At 46.6% G+C, this 24,180-nt stretch overlaps 1 protein-coding gene and 1 pseudogene across 3 annotated transcripts in view; one reads left to right on the forward strand and one right to left on the reverse strand.

The window, feature by feature from the left end:
• Positions 1–24,180, reverse strand: part of LOC126540348 (uncharacterized) — a 120,754-nt gene that overhangs the window by 75,816 nt on the left and 20,758 nt on the right. For all 3 annotated transcript variants that reach the window (XM_055075987.1, XM_055075988.1, XM_055075986.1), the window contains exons 4-6: positions 18,800–18,874; positions 14,137–14,348; positions 1,011–1,196 (exon numbers count right to left, since the gene is read on the reverse strand). In XM_055075987.1, coding sequence (XP_054931962.1) covers positions 1,011–1,196; positions 14,137–14,348; positions 18,800–18,874 — 473 coding nt within the window. The remainder of the gene's footprint in view (positions 1–1,010; positions 1,197–14,136; positions 14,349–18,799; positions 18,875–24,180) is intronic.
• Positions 12,662–13,621, forward strand: LOC140216188 (tigger transposable element-derived protein 4-like; annotated as a pseudogene).

Raw genomic sequence — 24,180 nt, forward strand, 5'->3', positions numbered from 1 at the left:
ACATTTGCGCTAAGGGTAGGCGAATATCTTAGCTGTGTTACAAGCGTCGGCGTATGAATAGGGTAAACTTCTAATGTATCAGTGTAAACGTGGCTACTATCGCCGCCGCTTGCTATTTGTTGCGTGCCCACGAGTGCAAATGAGAAGAATCGAAAGGCGCCTTTTTTGTTGTTGACCACAACCATTATAAAGCCTACAAATACTAAAACTAAGGCAAGTTTGGCTGTAGCTTTTTTTTTTTTCATGGAAGTGCGGAAAGCGATGAAAGGAATGAATAGAGGCATCTGCTTAAGAATGTTTGGTGCGTGCAGACAACTTGGTATGTCTTGAAGCGTCATTCGTATAGCATTCGACAGCATTTGACAGATGGTAAGCGCGATCATCATTTGCTAGACTTGGCACACGACATACCACTGCAGCAAGTTCGGGGTGCGATCATTACACAGGAAAGAAAAAGAGCAAATCCTGACAAAATTCAGGGGTGCGATCATTACAAGAGTGCGATCATTATGCAAGTAAATACGGTACTTGGTTGCACGTAAGCGGAAGTGCGTGCAGCAACGAATCGACCCGTTTCTTGCACAGGGGCCTTAAAACGTCAATAAAATTTTATTTTTCTGATACATTTGTTTTTTCAGACATTGTATAGTTTGGACTCATTTACATTCCCCGTGGAGTCCGAATTATCGGTCGTCGACTGTATAACAGGGAATGCTACAAAGTCTAGAGAGACTTCTCTCACTGCTCATATTAGCAACCAAACAATACTAGCAACTAACAAACAATACTAAAACGTAACAGTGCAAAAATAACTAGACCACAAAGTTAGCAAAAGGTGATGGTAGAGAGCAGACAGGTAAAGCAGTGGGAACTTAAACTGCAGGAAAAAGGCAACTGTTAAGAGACGTTGCACACAGAAAATGGATTGAGCTCGACAGCTGCAAATGTCAGAATCTGCCATGCGGTGTTACCGAGGCCAACGCTGGGAGACCCAAGAGCACAGTACTCACTCGGCAGAGGCTCTGTCTTCACACCAGCTGGGCTCGGTGCTTTTGCCATCGTACCAGTGGTGGTTGGTGGCATCCACGCTGCGCTGGGAGGCACAACTGCAGTGGCCTGCAGTGGTCGAGGTGACGTCGTTGGACCGTTGAGCCCCGAACATGATGGCATGGCTGTGCTGGGACCGTTTCCAGTAACTGTGAGACAAGAGGCCCAGCAATGCTTTAGGGAAAGCTTCCATTGGTTTACCTTCCAACACTCCATGGTCTATTGCGCAAACATCTGAGTACCAGCTTTATTAGAAGTTTCAACGTGCTCGATGCTGCCTTTTGCCTACAAATGCTTAGAATGTGCATTTATTGTTTGATGTTGTAGCAGTACCAGCCTCAATAGAAATTAAGATGATTTCTCAACACCTTGCTTAACCCTGTAGCCCCCAAAATAATTCCAAGAAAACATGTAAAATTTGCCAATTTTTTTTGTGTAGCGGTGAATTTTTCTTTTGTCATTCTGACTCTGAAAATAAATTACAGTATAACCCCGGTTATACATCCCCCGGTTTTGTGACGACCCCAGTTTTACAATGGATTAGCGCAGTCCCGGTGAAGTCCCCACAGAAACAATGCGTTAAAAAACCTGCTTATCCGACACAATTTTAAGCCTGACCCGCGTTATACGACCATCCTCGCGAAGCGCGGGACGGAACGGCGGACAAAAGAAAAGTGCCGCGGGTCTCTTTCCTCACCCCCCTGTCTCTCCACTTGCGGAGCGCTTGACACCGCTCGAACGGTTCGCTCCGGCACAGCTTTCTTCCTTGCCTCATCTCATCGTTCATTTCTCTGTCACCCACCAGCAGCCACTCGCGACGCTCGCTGTGCTGAAATAGCGCCTTTTCTTCTCCACAATCACTTTCTCCCTCTCTTCTCGGCGGAGTCGCCTCTCGTCGCTTTGGGGAAGCGTTTCTCTCCTTCCAGTTTCCCAGCAGCAGATCGCCGACAAGGTAGCACAGAGAGTCCTAGGTTTATCGCACGTGTTCTTCGCCACAATCCTAGCGACCAGCATTCAGTGGAGGTCTAGAGTTGTGTGGAGCAACACAATGCACGATGTCCCAAAAGCGGACAGTTCTGCCGCTCGGCGATAAGCTGAATATTATCGAGGAAGTGGAAAAGCAGCATGGAGCCACGAAAGCCAGCATTGCCCGGGACCTTAAGATATCCGAATCTTCGCTTAAGACGATCCTGGCAAACAAAGCGGTGATATTGCAGAATGCCAACAAGTTCAGGCTCAAGCGGAAAGCGGCAAAAGAAGGACAGCATGAGAAGTTAGCAAAAGTTCTCGTAAAGTGGCTGCATCAAGCACGGAGCTCTGCGATCAACGTTGATGGCGCCATTCATTCTAAAAGAAAAGGCAGATCTTGTGGCATTGCGTCTGGGCATCGACGACTTTCAGGCATCAGATGGGTGGCTGGATCGCTTTAAAAAACGAAACAGGATTGTGTACAACCACTCCTGCGGAGAAAGCACTTCCGTGGACGTTACGACGGTGAACGAGTGGATGGAGTCGCTGCCGGACATGATTGCTGCATACAAGCCCTGCGACGTTTTCAACGCTGATGGGAGCGGTGTTTTTTTACCACATGCAGCCGGAGCAAACCCTTGCGTTTAAAGGGACACTAAAGGTTACCAGAAAGTCAAGTTAAAGTGATAAAGCAATGCTCTAGAACGTCTAAAGCGTCAATATTATCGCGAACAGAGCTTTAGTAACCGAGAAATTGAGGTAAATGCACGACACGATTTGAGACCCCCCAGCGACATTCCGGTACTAGCCCGATGACGAAAGCACTCCTCATAATTTATGTCACTAGTACTCAACTACTCGTATTAAAAAGATCATTTCATTAGATTATAAGACGGAAGAAAATGCTACTTGCCTACTTCTATTCGATCCTAAGAAAAAATAACATTTTGACATTACCTTGAGAAGTACGGGTGATCGAAAGGTTTCGTTTTCGCTCGGCTCTGCGCGTTCGACTTTGCGCCGCGCGCGCTTTGGAGTTTCAGTCGTTTCTTTATCGCGTCGTGCTGCGGTGGTCCTGCTGGCTCGCGAAACTTGCATTTGGAACAAGCAGCGAGAATGCCACGTCCATGTGATGTCGTGGGATGCGCGAACGGTCGGCGGAACTTGGCCAAGGGCAGTTTCAGCGGTGAATCCAACGTTACTTATTACTGTGTGCCAACGAGTGAACCTCTCCGTTCGAAATGGTTAAGGGGGGAGGCTACCCTGGAGACCGAACTTTTTTATTATTTAAGATATCCAGATGAAACTTTCAGGGTACGTTAACACCACCGAACTATGAGGAACTGCAAAGTTTCATGAAGATATGTTTATTAGTTCCATAGTTATTGAGGTCTAACTAGGTGATTCATGTATATGCCTGAGGAAGAGCCTGGAGAAATGCCAGGACATCGTATGAAGCTGAAATTCACTGTGATGATCCCTTGATAGATATCCCAGGGGGCTAAAGAGCCCCTTTCTTTAATTTCCCCCCCAAAACATTTTAAGACGACCTTGAATTTGATGTAGCCGATAATGACCACATTCATCAAAAATTAATTGCTTATTATAAATTAACTGCACCAGCTTTTAAAAAAAAGAAGCCTGTTACCCCCTGGCAAAGTCATTCAGGAACAGAATAAAAAAAACGGCATACAAATCTGAAGAGCGGTTCTTGAGATATCGCCTTCCCCAGCACCACTACTAGTGAAAAAATCCATTCCGAGAAAACAGGCCTTAAAGTTGAACACATGTGTTTTTTTATTAGAAAGCTCCTGCAGAGCTTCTAATTAGCTCTTGCGGCTCCAGGCACACTCAGTGTGTCGGATTTTCGACTGGCGACAGCCGAAAGCACAGTTCCGCCGCTGAAAAGCGTCTACGCAGTTGGCACTCGCAGCGGAAGATCGGAAGTTCGATGCTCGTACAAGACGCATATCGCGCTCCCGTGCACCGAACATCTGCACTGTCTTGGGCTTTGCCGGCATCGCGTGCTGCGAAGAACTAGCGAAAAGAAAAAAGCTGAGCAAATAATCTAAAAGATAGCGCAAGCTCATGTCGAGGCGGACGGAGCAAGGGGCAACAACGACGCGACCGCGGCATCAAAGGGAGCAGCCGCCGCCGCCCGCGCAGCAGCCAATGGCAGGCGCGCTTTAGCACGCGGGATTTGAGCAGCCGCCGCCGCCCGCGCAGCAGCCAATGGCAGGCGCGCTTTAGCCCGCGAGATTTGAACGCGCTGCTCCGGCCAATCAGCGCTCCGCATCACATCGCGGGAAAACGCCAATAGCGCCTCAACCGCGCCGACGATACCATTTTGCAAGGCGGCAAAATAGAGACAAAGAATCCACGGTCAAAACAACGCCAACATGGCGCGGGCAGGCCGCATGGGCCGGGAATGGCGCGCGCGCGGTTTCACTTCATTTCGGCATTTGCGCGTGTTTCTTGGGCCGCGGTGGCCTCAAAAGTAGCGTTATTTTTGGTACTTTACGGTTGAATTAGGTGCTGATAATTACAGAACAGGTAGTTTATGAGACATAAAACCCAAAAATATGATTTTTCAAAAATCGACTTTTTCGCGATTTTTCGGTTTTCAAGGGCCGCGTCCCCCCTTAAGTGCCGTACCTATGCCACAGCGCGCTGGCAAAGAGCTGAAAAATCGCAGTGTGCTCGCTGCACTTTCGTCCAGAGGATTACGAGTTCAACGCCGGCTTACTGAAGTCTCGTGGAGTGCCTTTCAAAGCAGGCCGCCGGCGTAGTAGTACGCAACGACTCCGGCAGCGCGAGCCCTCAGCAGCAGGTCACGTTCATCAGTGCTTAAATCGCCGAATTTGAGCCCAGCATCGCGAGCCAATGTGTCGTTGTCAGGGTCGTCCATTGCAACGAGCGTCGAAGTTGGCGTCATAAAATAAAGAACCAGCTTATCGTCGTGCACTTTCCCTTCCGCTAGCTACCATAGTTCCACTTTCGCGCTGCTGTCGGCTCTGTTTTGGCTCTGTTTCTGGCCGTGCGTTTGCGTTTTGCGCAGAAAAGCCATAGCGCCGTCTGCGGGAGCCATTTTACTCACCGACGGCGCAACGTCACCATGAGACCATGACGTCAATACTCCTCGATCGGAAGGCGGGTGATTTGAACTGCGCTAGAGGTGCGCGGACGCTTCAGAACGCATTTTCTCTTAAAATAAGTCTCTTCTTCGCACGAAACAAGTGTTTCAAGGTTTCTGGGATGGTATTTCAACAGTCCACGTTGAATTAATATTAACCATTAGTGTCCCTTTAAGGGTGACAGCTGTCATGGTGGCAAGCATAGTAAAGAGCATGTGACGGCACTATTCTGTGGTAACAAGGACGGTTCCAAGAGGCTGCCCGTGCTCATTGTTGAAAAGTTTGCAAAGCCACGGTGCTTTAAGAACTTGAAGACGCTGCCGTGCAGCTACAACTTCAACAAAAAGGCGTAGATGACGTCTTTGCTCTTCAGCAATTTCTTGCAGCAGCTGGATAACAAAATGGGTGCTAAGGCGAGGAAAATATTACTTTTCGTGGACAACGCACCGTGCCACCCACCCGATACATCCGGCCTGAGGAACATAAAGGTTGTTTTTTTTTCCGCCCAACTGCACAAGCCGGCTGCAGCCGCTGGACGCCAGCATCATTAAGTGCATAAAGCAAGGGTACCGGAAGCGGTTTGTGCTGTGTCGGCTGGCGGCTATGGAGCGCAACGAGTGGAAAAAAAAGATCACTGTGCTTGACGGCATGCATTTTATTGCCAGTTCGTGGAACGCAGTGTCGCGAAGCACAATCGCTAACTCATTCAAGCACTGTGGCTTTAAGCGAGAGACCGCCTCCTCTGCTGGGGACGCAACAACCTTGATGGCGCTCGAGGCCGATGCAGGCTTTGCCGCCGACGAATTCGAGGGTTTAAATCTCACCACGACCTTCGTCGAGTACATGGAGGCCAACGACAACGGTGTGATCTGCAGCGAGGAGTCGCTGGATGACACCATCGAGGAGGCTTTGCCTAGTGCCAACACTGCTGCGGCATCGGACGAGGACAACGACGATGCCAAAGATGCCGTGCCTGTGCCTACCACGTTCGCCGAGGTGCTATGGCACATAGACGGCACTCGGAACGTCATCTGTTCACGCAACGCCGCAGACCTCCTTTTGGACGTTGCCCAACTTGAGCGAAAGCTCTTGATTCACGGATCAAACAAGGTCCAAAAGAAACTTACCGACTTTTTTTTAATGTTTGCACCGGCAGGCGGGAATCGCGGCAGTGGGCAGTGGAGTGCCGTAAAGGTTCGTTTGAATAAAGCATGATTGGTACCCGTACTGCAGCATTAATTCTTATCGCATTTACTTTTCTGGTAATTTGGGTTTCCAAGCCCTGTAGAGTATGTTAGTAGTTTACACTGAAGTTTCTCGTAAATCTGTCATGCGAAATAAGTAGTATGTTTATAGGCATAATTTATGTTCAGATTTTACTATGCTTTTTCGCGGTCCCGAGAAAGTAGTATAATCGGGGTTCCACTGTACTTGGTTAATGATACTAGTTTACATGTTCTTTCCAGGCTTCTACTTCCCTCTAGTGTTGAAAATTTAACCCAAAGGCAATTAATGGCCCTAATTCATCTTTGGTGGTGGAGCAGCACGACATTGTGCTGAACAAGTGACTCATTAATGGCAGTACAGCCGAAACCGTTCATAATGAACTCAATAGTTCTGAAAAAATTAGTCATTGTATCAGTAGTTCCTTACCGTATTTACACGATTGTAAGTCGACGCAAATGTAAGTCGACCCCCCCCCCCCCCCCCCATATTGCGTGTGACAGAAGAAAAAAGAATAGTCGCATACCCGCCGGAGCATTCCATAACAAAAATGTATTACAGTAAAGCCTCGTTAAACCGTACCCGCTTAAACAGTAGTCTCGTTTTAAAAGTAGTGAAGTCAAATCCCCGAATCAGCAACCATTGAACATAATGTGTTTTGTATCCGCATAAACCGTACCAGCTTATTGCGTACGTATCGGTTAACACGTAGTGTTTCCACTTTTCGTCACGCAAACACGGCGGTGCGTCGTCTCCATCGGGTGGCCCGGCAGAACAAGCCTCAGAGATCGGAACAATGGCCTCCAAGTGCCTTGTGTGTTTGCGCATGAAGCCACATCAACATCAACATCATTTCGGCGCTGTGATAGAGAGCGTCGAGCATTGTGGTGTCGTGCAAGCAAGCACTCGCGTCATGCCGAAGCTCGGATAATAAAGTCGCCGGGTGCTCAGCATAGAAGAAAAATTAGACGTCCGTGCTGTCGAACGTGACATGAAGTCGGCGCTGGCACGCGACAGGGATCTACTGTTGACTACTGTGTGTGGCATTTACAATGTGAAGAAGTTGCTCGGCAGCGCTGCTGCGACCGCGAAGAGATGTCAGCTATGAGATTCGACTTTTCACCATCGTTACCTCTGTTGTTGCCGAAGTGTCGACTAGCGACAGTGATGATGACACGGAAGGCGACGGCACGGGCGATTCAGGCCCGACAGTGGCAGAAGCTGCACTTTACGTCAGCCTCATGAATGCAATCGTCGCAACGAGAACAGCCCCCAGTATGAAAAAGGCGTTACGGGACTTCTACAGCACTACCACGCACGTGCATGGAGAATACGTAACACCAACGAGGAATCTGCCATGCGAGTGTTTGCCGAGAAGAGGGGGCTGGCTGAAAAGCTGGCACGCAACTTCAGAAATCTGTCGTCGTGCTAGGCCGCCGCGGCATCAAATGAAAATAACACTTTTGTCGCGTGAAGTGAATAAATACTGCATGTCTTTTTCCCTTTTCATCGCACTCTCTCTGAGTTCCGTGTTTCGTTTTCTACAGGTAAGTGGGCGATCTCACGCTATTTCGGTTAAGCAGTACTACCGTTTAGTACGTACTTTTTCCGAGCTCCAGGACAACTACGGTTAAACGAGGTTTCACTGTAGTAGCTGGCATGTCATTGCTGCTACGGTCCCACAGCACGTCCTCGTCCAGCGAGATCGCGCATTTGCATACATAAGTGCATTTACATACATACATAAGTGCATTTACATACATACATAAGTCCACGCCGAAAGTCCACGCAGGGATCGATCACGCATTTCGGCGACATACGCCCCAAGCTTGGCCTTCAGCTCCAGAAAGCGTCCCGACTTCGGCCAGCGGAAACCTCTTCGCTTGCCGTCACAAGTGAAAATTTTGCTTCGCTGTCGTCGCCACTATCACACCACCCATTAAAAACACCAAACTTGCAGCCCGCTGCACAGTTATTTGTTTCTTCAGCGTAAAGGATGGCAGCCCTTTTCAATGTTGCTTTGAACGAGCACCGCATGTTTAGTGGACTCTGAGCACTCATGACGACTGAGGAAGCACGGAAGTAGCACGTCGCCGGCAGTCAAATCGGACACATGAAACTAAAGAGCTACAGGAAAAGAGAAACACGCGAGTGGTGTCTGCTCTTCCTTGAACTATTGATACTCCCCGGAAACGCCGCTGTTCTGAGGGTGCCGCCGCAAATGGAACAGCGGCACTTCCATTAACTATTGACGCCCCCCCATAAGTGCTGTGTGCGCTGTAAAACTCTAAAAAATGTTTAAAAACCCTTCCGAAAAGTGAACAAACGTGCGGGATAGCGGAAAGCTACAGGTGGGGCCGTAGAGCAAACATAAAATTGTAACTTCATAGTAACTCCCCCGATATCCCATTGGTTTCGCTTTTTATTGCGGTGCTATGCTTTGGTTTCTATTGTAAGTCGACCCCCCCACTTAAGATTTTCAAATTTTAAAACATAGGTCGACTTATAATCGTGTAAATACGGTATATGTGGACTTGCCTTTCAAAATGCGCAAAAGTTAATGACACGGAAACTGGCATCAGCAGCTTTGACACCAGTTTGGCCCAAAAATCATACCAATATAACAAAAACTTGGGCGTATCAAAATGTATAGGCGCTGGCCGGGACCTTTGGTTGCGATCGAATTAACCGAAAAGCTAATTGAGCACAGCTGAATTAACAAAAGTCCACAGTAACGAAATCACATATGAATGCATTTCGTTATATCCGGGTTCAAAATAAATGGTGCTCTACAAGCAAGAAGTTATAAAAAGTTAAATAATTTGTTGTAGTGAGAATTTCATTATAATGATGAGCCTTACATTAAGGTTTAACTGTATTCTTTACCCTTTCGCTGTCGGACCTTTCTGGCCGTGACGCACCCCCAGTGTCGGCTTGGTTTCAGGGAACGAGCATAACAAGGAATGAACATAGCAATTTATTTTTGATTATGATTGGTATACAAATAACATAGTCAATGCAATATGCACATTTCAGTGTTCCGCAGCTGTTGTTAGTAAACATCATCATCATCAGCCTGACTATAAAATCCGTTCAACATCCGAATCTGACGATGCGGAACGATGCAACTCTGTCCGAGTCTGAATCCGAGCTCGGCTCGTATTCTGAATCGGAATTCAGCCACCGCTCCAATGAGCAGACGAAGGTCCCGCGCGCCGAGCCATCCGAAAGTAACCGCGCGCAGGGAGGATGCGCTTTCAGTCGCCCGCACAACGGAGATAAATGGGACGTTGCATTATCAAGAAGACAGAGGGAGATGGAAAAAGGCTAAACAAAGTTCGAAGGACTTTACGTTTACTGCTGCAAGTCGGAAGCGAGGGTGCGGCGAGAGAGCGAAAGCAGCAATCGAGTCACCCTTTTTGGAGAGGCAACGGCACGTGCGCCTGAACTTGACGCGCCGTAGCAGGCACACCAACAGAAGAAAAATAAAAACCTTCAAATCAGCGGAGATTGCAGAACAACCCTTGAACCCATAACCACACGCGCGCGACGCATGATCCAGCGAACACGGAGCCACCGCGCCACTCAGCAAAGAGAAAGTGGGGAGTGGCAGTCGCACCGTACTCTTCAATACATGGATTAACACAGGTCGGGGTGAATATACGAACTTGTAGAAAGAGTCAACAGATGGCGTGGCCAATCCAAGAGCGCCAGCTTTGCGCTCAGGTGCGAAATTTTGAACGCATGATAGAGAACAAACCGGTACGTCAGTGACACTGTGGGGGGGAAGCGCGATGACGTACCGGTACGTCCGTGACAGCGAAAGGGTTAAGTGCCGGGGTGGGTTCTTGGATTATTTTTCCGAGAACTATGTAGTGGGTATGCTGCTACCCCTTATGAGTGAAACAGGAGCCAGAGCTCACAAACGAGAACAAGGTATACAGTAGCCGACGGATTTTTTGGACTCCAAAAATTTGGATTTGACGGACATTGCGGACTTCATAAATGCACCATCAGGGTTCCTATAGAGCTAATGCATTTTCACGACCGATTTTTCGGACAACATAAAGCCAGAAGTTCAATTTTCCGGACAAAATTTGCCACGACGGACCGGCGCTATGAGTCAGGGAGGATGCCATTTTGAATCTTGAGCCGCCTGACTAGCTTCGGATCGGACGTGAAGTGGCTTGGATCAGTATAGTAATTTGATTAGCAAGTATAGGAGGCATCCATATCCACGCGGCAATGGTGGCACCTGTTGTGAGAATCACCGATCTTAAAGGCCATGCTTTTGCCTGTAGCCTGCACTGGAAGCTATTTTGAGAACCGGAAGCTGGTCATGCACGGCCAGTTTTGGACATCACCTATGAACGCCAGGTGATGCTCACGATAACCACCATCATCAGTTTCGCCTTGGTGTCGTAGGTGGTGTCCCGCATGTTTTCGTCCAGCAGTGATCCGCCGGCTTTTATCCAGTACAGTGCAATTGAAATATTCGCCTGCCATCACTAGCCGCCATCACTAGCCGCCATACGACATATCATCGCTATTTCAGTGCATTGCGGCCATTCATTCAGCGCAACGCAGACGTGTTTTCGAGGCTATGGCCCCTGCTCTTCACCTGCCTTCACCGAATGTGTCAAAGAAGCGTGGAAAATATTCAACCATGACGCTGGACAAGAAGGTCACCACCATCAGGCTTATCGAGCAAGGATGGACCCAAGTCGACGTCACGAAGGAGTTTAATACAGTCAACGCCTGAATTTTCGGACATGCCTGATATTTCGGACGTCTTTGCGGCACCGCCACGAGCCCCACAGAATCAATGTATAAGGACATCTGAAGTTTCGGATGCTCGAACGCCCCGCTGTCCAATTTTCCGGACTTTTTGACGCGATGGAAGGTCCTTTGGCTCCTCGCGCAGCGCCCTTGCGAAGGAAATCAACTTGCAGCCGAAGCATATCACCACTTTGAACCACAACTAGCCGAATCTAGCCGTCACACACCGATTTGGTCTGGCTATGCTGGCTATATTCATCGCCGCAAATGGCCGCACTTCCGCCTCCGGCGGAGTTTCCGGAGCGGCACTATTTCGTTTGTTTGCGCAGGCCACGTTTTGGCTAGCGTGGTGTGTGGTTGTGCTGTTGTGTCAAGTGTGCTCTGCGACGCTAGGCCTAGGTGCTTCGACACTCGTCAGCGAACTCCACTGTTCGCAACTTGAGGATTTCGCTTGCCTTCGATGGCCCCCACTCCATCTTCGTCATCCTCACCAATGACATCGAAGCGCGGAAAGCAGTACCGTACCCACGGAAATAACTTTTGAACAGTTTGTTGACGCTGACAACGAGCTCAACTTCTGCACAGAACTGACTGACGAGGGAATAGTCCGTCAGGTTGTGGGGGATTCAGAAGACTCCGATGTTGAAAATGAGGAGCCAATGCCTGCGCTGCCTACAAGCGCCGAGTTGACGCGAGCACTGTTGACTCTTTCATCGGTGTACAGTGCTGACATGATTCTTGCTCAGATCGAGGCAAATATGATTGCATGCAACCGGAACGCCGTCCAAACAATCAAGTTCTTCAAGCCACTGCAGCAATAACAGTGGCTGCCCGACGATGCACATGTACATAATAAACCGGCAGTCAGCTGCATACAGAGTTTTTGAACGCCTCTATTTATAGCACCTTCATTGATGCTTTGGCAGGGTTTCGGAAGCCTGGTACTTCGCCCTTTACCTCTAGATCCAAGCAAAAAAGAAAAAAGGTGTGTTTTTTTGCATGCATTCATTTTTTCGGACTGCCTGAATTTTCTGACGTTTTTACGTTCACTAGAGGGTCCGAAAAATTGGTCGTTGACTTGTATCTCTAAACAGACCTTGTCTGATTACGTGAAAAACAAAGAAGACATCTTGTCTGCAGTCTACCAGTCGCACTGCAAAACTACAATAAACGACCGGAAAGGACAACATCCGAAGCTTGAAGAGGCCCTGCACTGTGGTTGAAAGGAGTCCTAGCAAAGAACCTCCCCGTTTCGGGCAACATGCTCAAGCAGTAAGCCGAGATGCTCGCTTTAAAAATGGGCATACAGGACTTCCAAGTTCACCGATGGGTGGATCTGTGGGTTTAAGAAAAGGCATGGAGTCTCTTTCAAGAACGTTTGCGGGGAGAGCGGTGCCGTGGATCAATCCATCGTCGCGGGCTACCGGACGAGTAAGTTGAAGGCTCTGCTACAAGAGTATGCTCCCGCAGACATTTTTAATTGTGACGAGACAGGCCTATTTTTCAAAATGCTGCTGGACCGTTCACTTTCCTTCACTAATGAGGCTTGTGCTGGTGGGAAGCACAGTAAGGAGAGGGTAACTGTCATGGTCGGGGCAAATGCAGTTGGCACTGAGAAGTTGCCCCTTCTAGTGATAGGGAAGGCGGAAAACCCGTGTTGCGAAGAACCAGTCTGTGTAGTACAGCAGCAATACAAAGGCGTGGATTACACCAAGCTTGTTCGAAGGTCACGTCCGCTGTCTGGACCGGATGTCTGAGCACCAGAAGAGGTAAGTGGTAATAGCCGTAGACAACTACAGCGCGCACGGTGCCGTAAACAACCTGCAAGCTATTCGTCTTGCATTCTTGTCGCTGAATACAAGTGTGCTCCAGCCGACGGACTAAGGGGTCATTAAAAACCTCAAGGTGTACTACCGGCCCCGTTTACTTAGCAGCACACTCATGTGCTTTGACAACGGGAAGACGTACTCCGTTAACCTGTTCTTGGTACTCAGCATGCGAGCGGATGCCTGGAAGGCTGTTCAGCCTTCGACGATTGCCAATTGTTTTAGGCATGCTGGATTTTGCAACTCTGAAGAGCCCGTGACCAAAGAGGCAGACAGCACCGCTGAAAACATCGACGCCGGCAAGCAGCTGATTGCCAACTTGGCAGCAGTGGGATGGACCTTTCCGCTGCTGTTACTTTTCATGAGTTTGGGGCGATCGAGAACAACATAGAGTTGTGCACGGAGCTTACAGATGACAAGATCGTACGCCAGGTGACTGCACCAGCACAAAGCTACTCAGACTCCGACGACGACACCTCTGGCCACCCGCAACCATCAACGCAAGACATTGTCAACGCTCTAATATTCTTGTCTAGTGTGTATGATGAGAACATGACGCTTGCACAGATGCAAGCCAGTGTCGTTACAGAAAGGAGGAATTTCAAACAAGGGATCATCCACGACTTTTTCAGTTCAGTTTAGCTGAAACAAAGTTCAGTTTTGCAACTCACAGATTTTTCTGACTATTTTTTGGTCTCCTCCAGGTCTGGAAGATCGGTCGGCTACTGTAATTTGTACCGGCTGCCAGCCCCCAAGACTGCTTCCGTAGCCTTATCATGGCGGTAATCCCGCAATGATATGCACAGGTGTCTGATTGCAGACTGGGTTGCATCATAGGCATGTACAGTGAGCATGACATGGGTTCCCACAACTCTTTATGGAGTTGTAATCATTTGTTAGATAACAATTCTTGCCCAAGCATTACGAATGCCTTTTGCATCCTCACAAATTATTTCCTCCCCCCCCCCCCCGTACATAGCCCACAATGGCTGGCCTGCACTGATAAGATTATTGTTGATTATTGATGATTATTGTTGATTATTGATCATTGATAAGATTAGTGTTTAAGATTATATGTGGTGAATTAGTCATCTGCTAGCCAAACAGCTGCCCAGAATTTCAGGCCCCGCATGCTTTGCCCCACGGCCGGCACTCACTGTGAAGCAACTCCTTTTCAAGGGAAGCAGTGACACCAGAAGCAGCAGTGGGAGCAGCAGTGGCACTCTTGGCTGCCTGAGCATTTGCCAAGCTGTTGGCCACGTTGTTGGCCAGTGCACTGAAGGCCGTCTGTGGCACTAGCCGAGGCATCAGCGGCACCAGGCGTCGGCCTTCAATGGCCCAGTCGGATGATGTGTTGGGACCCACAATGCTGCACAGAATTGGGTGACACTTATTCATTTGTCTTCCCTGTAAAAGCTTAACAAACACTATCTTGGGACAGGTTTCCAGCAAGGCATCATTCCTGTGAACAACTACATCACAGGCTTTTAAAGCAGCAGGTGCACTAAGATAATGTGCTTTATGTAGCATATGCTGACATTACAAGCAACAATTAGTATTGCCTTGCACCATCTTTCACCTTCATTTAGATTATCAATAGTTCTCCGATCAGTTTGACAAAAGTACAACATGGGAAAAAAATTATGTTTATCGGGTACAGGAGTTATTTGAGAACAGGGCTTTGAATCACCATAGACATTAAAGGGACACTAAAGTGAAAAATGATTTCTTCTACATCAGTAAATTACCGTTCTACAACACCAAAAACACCACTCTTACAACGATAAGACGTTTGGTAAGCCAGAAAAAGCACAAGAATGAAATACGGGTGGCGACGCCTACTTAAGTTCCCGCACCTGGGGGCTGTGACGTCTTGGATTTTGATGGCATCCTCTAGGGCCTACTAATTATATATAGCGGTACATATTGACTACATTGTGTTCTAAAGGAACCAAATATTAAACATGGCAAGTTTCGGGAACCTTTATTCAGCCAACGCGGCCCAAATCCGAAAACATACCTTGGAATCCCTGACGTCACGCTGACGTACCAGCACTGGGGTTTCGGCGCGAAATTCACATAATGATACTTGGACCTTCATTTTCTCATCTAATAATCAAACTATTTTTTTGAAATCACTGCCTGCAGGGTTCTCAAACAATGCTTCATTAGTCTAAACTGATTTATTGTTTCACTTTAGTGTCCCTTTAACATCGTGCTATCTGTCTAGATGCTTAACCCTTTATGATAGGCAACACACCAGAACAAAAATTTTTCTTCCGAAGTTTCACTATTAAGTACAGAGTTTCTTGATAAACGCTTTCGGCCAACACTGAATGATAGACAGCAAGCATGATCTGCTGGATTAGTGCACAAACACAGGACAAGGAACACGAAGTTTGGCACACAATTTGCATTCTTTTGAAGCACAGTCAGAGAAGACAGATCAATGCAAGATCCCTGGCTGCAGTGGAATCACATAAGTAATGCAAAGCACATGCAATGTGCACCTATGTTTCACATACAATGAGAACTGTCTCTACAAGTTCCAAATGAAGCCATAGGTGAATTGATGTGAAGCCTGCTTCCAGGGTTCTGCTTGGCGCAGCCCCGTAATACTGAAAACATTTCCCTGAATATTTTTATTTTTGTTCAATGTGCCTATTCTTGGTGTATTTTGCCCATTTAGATAAAAATAGGCATATCCGTCCAGTATTTATATGCCTTGTCTATACAGGTATAACTTCGTCCCCAACAACTCCTCTGTCACCTATCTAGCACACTCATTTCGGGGTGGCAGTTTTTGGTCTGACAGGGAGATGAAGCCATATGTTGTCCTAGCTTCATGACACTCCGACCACAGAGAGATGGAGATCACCACCTTCTCGATTGTCGCAAAATTTTTTTGCTTTCAGGGTTGGACAAGCGTTCGTGGCCAATTATCATATGTGACAAAGACAAGCACTGCCAGTGGTCAGATGCCATTCAGATGGTTTCTCCAGCAGGTGGAGGCCATGATGAGTGAGAACACCCCCCCCCCCCCCCCCAAAAAAAAAAACAATTGTGGCCATTACAGAGCAGCTTCAAGGGGCAGAGGCAACAGCCAAGATTCCTGGGCCCACTTTCGTAATGCGCCACTCCTAAGCAATAGATTTGTTTGCATCTACAGCGCCTGCCCGACCCATGAATGACCACCCACCCCTGAGAGGTGTCACTGAGAGGGAGACTAACAAAAAGTTACGCAATGCTGAAAACTCACTAAAAGCGACTATTGTGGAAGCACTGCTCAACATCAACACATACTAACTCATCTAACACATACTGATCAACACATACTAACTGTTTGTAGCAGGTCTATTTATGCAATAAAGAAGCCTACTGCTAGCACCACTTCATAGAAATGCTAGTTACAATCAAGAATTCACTCATAGAAAAAAAAGTACCTTAATGTTGAATTCTTATGAACATAATTTCATGTTACATCAAAGCAGCCATGAATGTCACTGCAAGGAACCTATAACAGCTGCCACTATAAAACAGCAATTCATCTTATTCTCTTTTTCAGAATGCAATACAATAGCCCAGTGTTCTTAAACTACACTTAAATTTATGCAAGGTAAAACAAAGTACTGAAGCACCACATAAATTACATATAGTGAGTGAAATCCTTGAATATATGGTCATGATAGGTAAATCATAGGTCTTTTAATTCTTTCTCTACCTCGCCCATTGGACATCCTTAGTCCGCTATTGGCGGTTTGAAACATCACTTTCGAGACCTTCCGCGCTGCTCACAGATACACTGCACCCATCGGACGTGAAGGAGGAGAATCACATTTTTGTTTCCTAAGCAGTTCGCTTTTTCCTTACTTGGCAGGGATTTTTAAGCATACTCCGAAGTTTTGCAATCGTCAAAGTAGAAAGCGAAAATGGCCACACCGGAAGCGGCGCACACTTCGAAAGATAGCACATCTTGCTATTACACTGCATCTACGGCTGATTTTATCGATGCATCAAGTGTGAGAATGCTGCCTTTTTGTCGGACTTTGACTTTGAGAGCGACGATGACGCAAACCAGCCGGGAACATCGGCGGCCACAGCCTGATTAGTTGCGCTTTCTGCTTTGGCCAGTCTTTGATGTCATTTGGATTGCTTGAGAGCCTGCCGAGATGGAGACATTTAGAAACTGCAAGAACTACTACAACAATAGGAAAACCCAGCAGAAAACGAGTTTACTGCAAGACATGCAACATTCCACTATGTTTTACATCGAGGAACTGCTTTGCCACATGGCATGCCCAACTGTAGTGCTTGCAGTTGAATTTTTGTAGTGGAAAACCTGTTTCATGAAAGAACTATATATATCTTTTCGGAGATAGTCCTAGACGGCAATCAATTTTGTACATCGCATCATTTTTGTAACATATTTTTTTCTTAGTAGACACAAGCATGTCTTTACAAACTTTGTTCAATTTTATCCCACAATCTTGATTCTGTCATATCATAAGAAGCCAACAAACACTGACACCAAGTACAACATAGGGGAAGTTACCTGTGCTTAATAAATGAAATAAATAAACGATAAATTAATGGAAATGAAAGTGGATGAAAAAACAACTTGCCGCAGGCAGGGAACGATCCCACAACCTTCGCATTACACCTGCGATGCTCTACCAATTGAGCTACCGCGGCGCCGTTTCCCCATCCACTTTTTTGGGTATTTATGTTTTCCTAGTAGAACACTGGGAGTGTTAGCTAACGCCACCACTCACAAACCTTGGCGGCGGATGTGGAACATCCTTTCTGCCGCAGGCGTCACGAGAATGTGACCTTTTTGAGTGAAGGCAACCGGTCAATAAACCCATACATGCTACCTGAAGGCATCAATGTTGCCGGATTCAAGATCCTTGTTATGTAATAAACTAGAAGAAAAGGGGGCTAACACGCATAATGCGAAGGTTGTGGGATCGTTCCCCACCTGCAGCAAGTTATTTTTTCATCCATTTTCACTTCCATTAATTTATTGTTTATTTCATTTATTAAGCACAAGTAATTCCCCCTATGTTGTCCTTGGTGTCAGTGTTTGTTGGCTTCTTATGATACGACAAATAAAAATCGGTCCCCTCGGTCAACCCCTTTACTTCTCGTTTAATCTTGATTCTGGCAATTGATATCTTCTTTATGACATAAATCTCACTAATAAAACTTTTATGCATGAAAAGTGCATTCAGTCTGCTTTTTGTTTATGTATTACATAAAATATCGAGTGCAGCAGTTCCTGCAGAAAAAATAACCTGGTGTAACCTACAAAAAACACCCATTTTTCCCACAGTAGGGAAAGAGTTAAATGTCAATGTGATGAATGTCACAATTTAGTGGTTGACAGTTCAACCATTTTGAAACCCATTTCATAGCTGTGCTGGTCTGATTATTCATATTGTTACGGCGAATTTGGACCGGACCATGCACACAAGAGGGAGGCGAATTTGGTGATATTACAGTAATGGCACTTGCGATATCCTACAATTTCCGCGGGGAATTAGCAGTGTTCTTATTTCGAAAGAGAGCTCTTTTTGAAAAGTTGGTATTATTTGGTTCTTTGCGGTGAAAACTGAATGCTAAAACAGTGGAACCACATCATCACTACGCTGTTTACCAAGTAATGGCTACGCTCTGTAGCAAAAGGCACTGGGCACTGCAAATAAAAAGCATATGCAACATTACAGATCACTTCAAGCAAAACAGGAGTAACTCAGTCTTTCATAAAAAGAATTCAAAGGAGTGAAAAAAAAAAGAGACATGAAAAAGGAAAGCCCTTACCGTTCCGCAATGGTGTTCAGCCGCTCATCATTTACAGCCCTCCGTATCTCCGCACGATGCCGTTCTAGTGATATGCTGCAGATACCAAGCAAAGTGCACATGTACTGATGGTGATTCCATCATCAAGCTCACAACTAGGCAATCTGATGTGCGAGACACGCTCGGAATTAACACTTAAAGGAACACTAAAGGCAAATATTAGGTCAAGCTAAAGAGACAGATTAATGCTCGAGAACATCTAAGGCATCAATATTATTGAGAACACAGCTTTAGTAACTGAGAAATTGAGGTAAATGCAGGACGCAATTTGAGACTCCACACAGACATTCAATTGATTTTAATAAAGTTCTAGGGCTTTAGGTGCCAAAACAATGATTTGAATGTAAGGCCCGCCGTAGTGGAGGGCTCTGGATTAATTTTGACCACCAGGCCCCCAATGCGTGGGACAAACATGCGTTTGTGCATTTCGCCCTTATCACAATGCAGCCGTCGCAGCTGGGATTTAATGCCATGACCTTGTGCTTAGCAGCGCAACACCATAGCCACTAAGCCACATCGGCGGGTTCGGGCCATTCAACTACTAGCCTGATGACGCAGAGACTCCTCATTAAAAGTCTGTCACCAAGTACACGACCCATAATAACAAGATCATTGCAGTGCACGATAAGAAGGAAGAAAATACTACTCGTGTACTTCAATTCGATTCTTAGAAAAAATTACTTTCTGACGTTTCCTTGACGGCATGGGCAGTGGAAAGGTTTCGTTTCGCTCAACTCTGAGCTGCCCGTACTTTCACACTTCAGCAGTTTCATTATCATGTAGGACAGGAGAACCTCGTTGACACTTTCCCGTTACATACGTTTTCCTGGCACCAACGTTCACATCGAGAACACAAAAGATGACCCAATCGATTTATGCTCATTTTTGATCGGTTAATATGCTCCTGGAAAACACCATTTTTCAGCACCAACGTTCAGTACACTGCCAAACTGCAATCATATGATACGTTTCCCGGCTGCCAGATCCCGTGTAAACAAGAAAATGCGCTAGGTCCGCGTGATCGAGAACAGTATATAGCCACCCATCTCACGTGAAAACGACAGCGTGCACAGTTTCTTATTCCGGTACCAGCAAATCTCCGCTTCAGCTGTCGCATGCCGCATTCACAGACACCGCCGCCAAATCTATTGCGACAAGCACTTACACGTATCTGTTTTACAGCGCGTGGTGCATAGTGACATTGGTAGTGTACTGCATGGTTTTAGTAGGCGATAATCCAAATGCGCCACCGTTCCTTGCTGCAGGCGGTACGATGTGTGTGGGCATCATGCTTTGCTTCGGCGGCATCCGGCATTGCACACCAGTTCGATTTCATTTCGGTTTCCTGTTGCCTTCTTAAAACGCCACACGATAGGAAAACAACAAAACACATCTCAGGTTGCCGGAGCACCACCACACCACCAGCTCGACACACGCCGGCATCTTGTGCCACAACTATCCGAGTGATGCTTCGCATTACGTAGATGTCAACAATAGTTGAGTCTGTTCAATTTCTTTTTTTACTTCAGATCAAGTGTTTTCCTGGTTAGTAAGTTTTTTCTCTCAGTTTTTTCCAAAACGTAGGAATGATGTTTTACTGTACAGTCTAACCCGGCTATATCGAACTCGCAAAAAAACGCCTATCAGTTCGATATAGAGCATAATTCGATATAAGCCTGCTAAATAATTGGATGTCATAAAAGCACATACCATTTATAAGATCACTTTATTAACGAAACTAGCTTAGCTTGGCATAAATTAGTCCTGCATTTTCTTCTGCTTGGGCAATTTCGCTGCCTGCGACGCACGCACTTCCCCATGTTGTCTAACGAGTCGGAGCAGCTGAGGCCGCAACCTTCCGCATTCGCGCAGAAGCGCCGGACTAATGCGAGTGCACCAATCACTTCGGAGGATGTGGCCAAAGGACCGTAGTTGCTTTCCTCAATGTGCCTACTGTCATTTGTGCTCGGTACGATGTCGGCGATGTAGTCTTCGTTTCCGGGCTCTACCGTGGTCGCGACACCATCATCTGCACTCACAAACTCGTCCACCGCTGATTCGAATGTCCCGGAAATTTTGTCAGCTAGCTCCAAACTTCGGCAACACCGGCAACGGCTTCGTCGCGTTCATCAGAATTTACAGTCCTCACCGAGCACGCGGAAACCGGCACGTATGAAGAACCCCTCGTACACGGTCGTGCGTATGCGTCGGGCGCCATGGGCACCGGGTTGCGAGTCTGGCCACTTTAGCCCTAATCGTGCCGAGAGTGCTCCTCGGAATCTTGCACGCTGCGGGGACATCCAACTTCTCATCGCGTTCGACGCGATTTATGATTTCGAGCTTCACGACGAAAGGCGAATTCTGCCGCTTCATCACGGCAACACTGCGGGAGAAGGCCCACAAGGCGCAAACACGATAAACCAGAGAAGCAGCCAGACAACTCGCACTTTCGGCATCTTGCACGAAGAGAGCACAAGAGCTGATTGGCTGTCTGAGCAAGTGCTGTAGGCGGGCCAGGGTCATCTTTTGCTGGGGAGTGTCGCTAGATAGTGATCTAAAGAAAGGAAGGACGCTTGATTCTGCAACCCGTGCGGGAGCATGGCGAAGCGTCGTCAGGGGAGAGGGGTGGTAAGTGAAAGATGATAGAAAAAGAGGGAGGATGGTGGCCTAATAGACTCCACTATGCGCGACACGGGGAGTGTCGATGGCTCGCCCGAACAGCCCGAGATAGCGCGGTCACGGTAGGGAGAGCGGCTGGATGGAGCCGCGCCGCCGGGTTTCCCCGCTACCGCGAGGGAAAGCCAACCTCTGGGGGCACTTTTCCGCCGCTTGACGTTCGATATATCGGGAGTCACTGCAATATTTGTTCGATGTAAGCGTAATTTTTGCTATATATACTCATTGTAACTATACCGTGACCAGAAATTGTTCGATATATAGAATAATTCGATGTAAACGGGTTCGATATAGTCGGGTTCGACTGTATTGCGCTGGCTTTGCTGGCTCATGAAGCTCACACAAACTGCATGAAGCACAGAGTGAGGCCCATCGCCTCATTACATAGATTTCAAAAATATCTGTAAATGCTGCAATCCCATGTTACAAAGTATTTACAAATAATATGTAATGTCACAACTCCCCATTAGGAGGCAGGCAATTCGAATAGTGCTAAGTATGCGGACACTTCGGATGCTATTTTATCTTAAGCTAAGTCTTTTCTCGGCATAAAAACAGCCCTGCGGAGTTTCTAGAATGGAATTTTAACAGTCGATGTTGACTTGACATATGCCTTTAGTGTCCCTTTAAAAGTGTACACAAGGCTCAATGATTTTGAACTAGTGCTATAATGTCTAGGAGACACACATACAGTCATACAATAGAAGCAGATGTTAAACTTAGCATTGTTAGATTTGGGGTGTCGTGGTCTCGGAGTCAGGCGTCACAGATGGTCATGCTCTAGCTTATGCCACTGGTGCATCTTGGATTGGGTAGCTGGCTTACACTACCGGGGTGGCGCATCTCACAGAGGCCAAGCTGGCCTACACCATCATTTGAACTTTCCTGACGAGTACATGGTTGGGAGGTTGAAGGAACTAAACAATGGGTTTGCTTGCATAGGAGAAGCAAACTTAGTAATAGGGAAAGACAAAATATCTAAATATCGCTCAAGTGATTCCTCAACTCAGTTAATGGCTGAACATAATATTCAGTCTTTGCAACTAAGAAGAAAAATTCACAGGCTTAAATTTTTCTTCTTGCTGAACAACAATAAGCTATCTCTTTCTCCCGAACCTTACATAACACCCCTTACTGCCCGCCGAACAAGACATCGCCACGCTGCATCATTAATGCCTTATAATGGTAGAACCAATGTCTTTATGTCTTCCTTTTTCCCTCGAACAATAACGGAATGGAACAGCCTACCCTATAACAAACTTCTCAGCACTGACTCAATAGCGTCTATTACTATCTAATATTAGTGCTTGTTCTTACGAAATCTCGTTTCAATTTGTATCGTTGTGCAATATTTATTGATTTGCGCGTTGTAGTAATTTTGAATTATACACTCCTCCTTTTTTTTCTATTACATTTCCTGTGCGTTGAAATTGTGCTTGTGAAACAGTGTTTCAATTTGTATCTGCCACTCTCTATTCATTATTTAGAGGTGCTTCACTCATTATGCAATTGTACTTTCTATAACATTTTTTCCGGAGCTTTTTTTTTTCGTCAATCTATTGTATTTCTTTTTTTGTACATACCTTTCCCCTCCTGCCTGGGCCTTCTAAGGCCTGCAGTATTCCCAAATAAATAAATAAATAAATAAATAAATAAAATAAATACTTGCAGGACTTACGAGCACCACACGTTACCATTGCAGCACACAGCTACATCGTCCTCGGAACACTTCTACGTGACGACTAAGCATGCTAACTCATCCTGGGAGAGCACACACACTAGCACGCAAGATGGCTGCTTAAATAACCGCTGTCTTCCTTAGATTACTCGCTAGAGAAACAGTTTATGTCCTAATCGGCAAATCCAGTGGTCTTGTAGACGTCACAAAACTCCGCCTCTGAGGAGGTGAGAGGCCACACAGCTCACACGTGCCACCCCTAAGATGATGGAAAGGGTGGAAGCTACCACACCATACTCATTATTCCAGCAATGACAGGGAGAGGTGAACACCAAAAGCCCCCAGAAGGAAAGCCGCTCCACAAAATTTTCAACCAGTTCTTGACTGGCTTGATAGGTTGGCATGATGCACAACAATTGGCGTCAGTAATTAGCAGCCTCTAAGACGCACTCAGCTTGGGCAGCTTGCTGAATAAGCATACACCCCTTTGGCAATCAGCCTGCACCTTGAATAACACTTGCCTCTGAAGACGGCTTCACAATGATATCACGGGCCAGTCGCTTGGGTAGAATGGAAATGCGCCCTATTGTAGGAATGCTGAATGTGTCAGCATCTCAGTGTCCAAGTTTACTCAGTGGAATGTCATTTGACGTCAATGCCACAATTACCCCAGCCTCTGCTCTTTGGCTAGTACACCAAATGTAACATTATTGCTAGCAATATTAAACAATACATATGAACATTTTGTTAACTTTATATGCTGACCATAACTGGTGATAGCGTTAAAAAATATCAGTTAATTCACTTTTCCCACACCCCTTTGTTACTCACACAGATACAATACGAGCAAGGGGGGTGAGGGGAGCGCAATTCCCAATTACCTCCTAGTGTGATCACACATCAAAACCTCAAATGCAGACCATTGTAACAACAAAGAACCGTCACTTGTGCCAGCATGACCAGGTTAGTTTGTCGGTCTGCAAGGTGT

The sequence above is a fragment of the Dermacentor andersoni genome, chromosome 2 (genome assembly GCF_023375885.2).
Source record: "Dermacentor andersoni chromosome 2, qqDerAnde1_hic_scaffold, whole genome shotgun sequence".
In the NCBI taxonomy this organism is placed as follows: Eukaryota; Metazoa; Arthropoda; class Arachnida; order Ixodida; family Ixodidae; genus Dermacentor; species Dermacentor andersoni.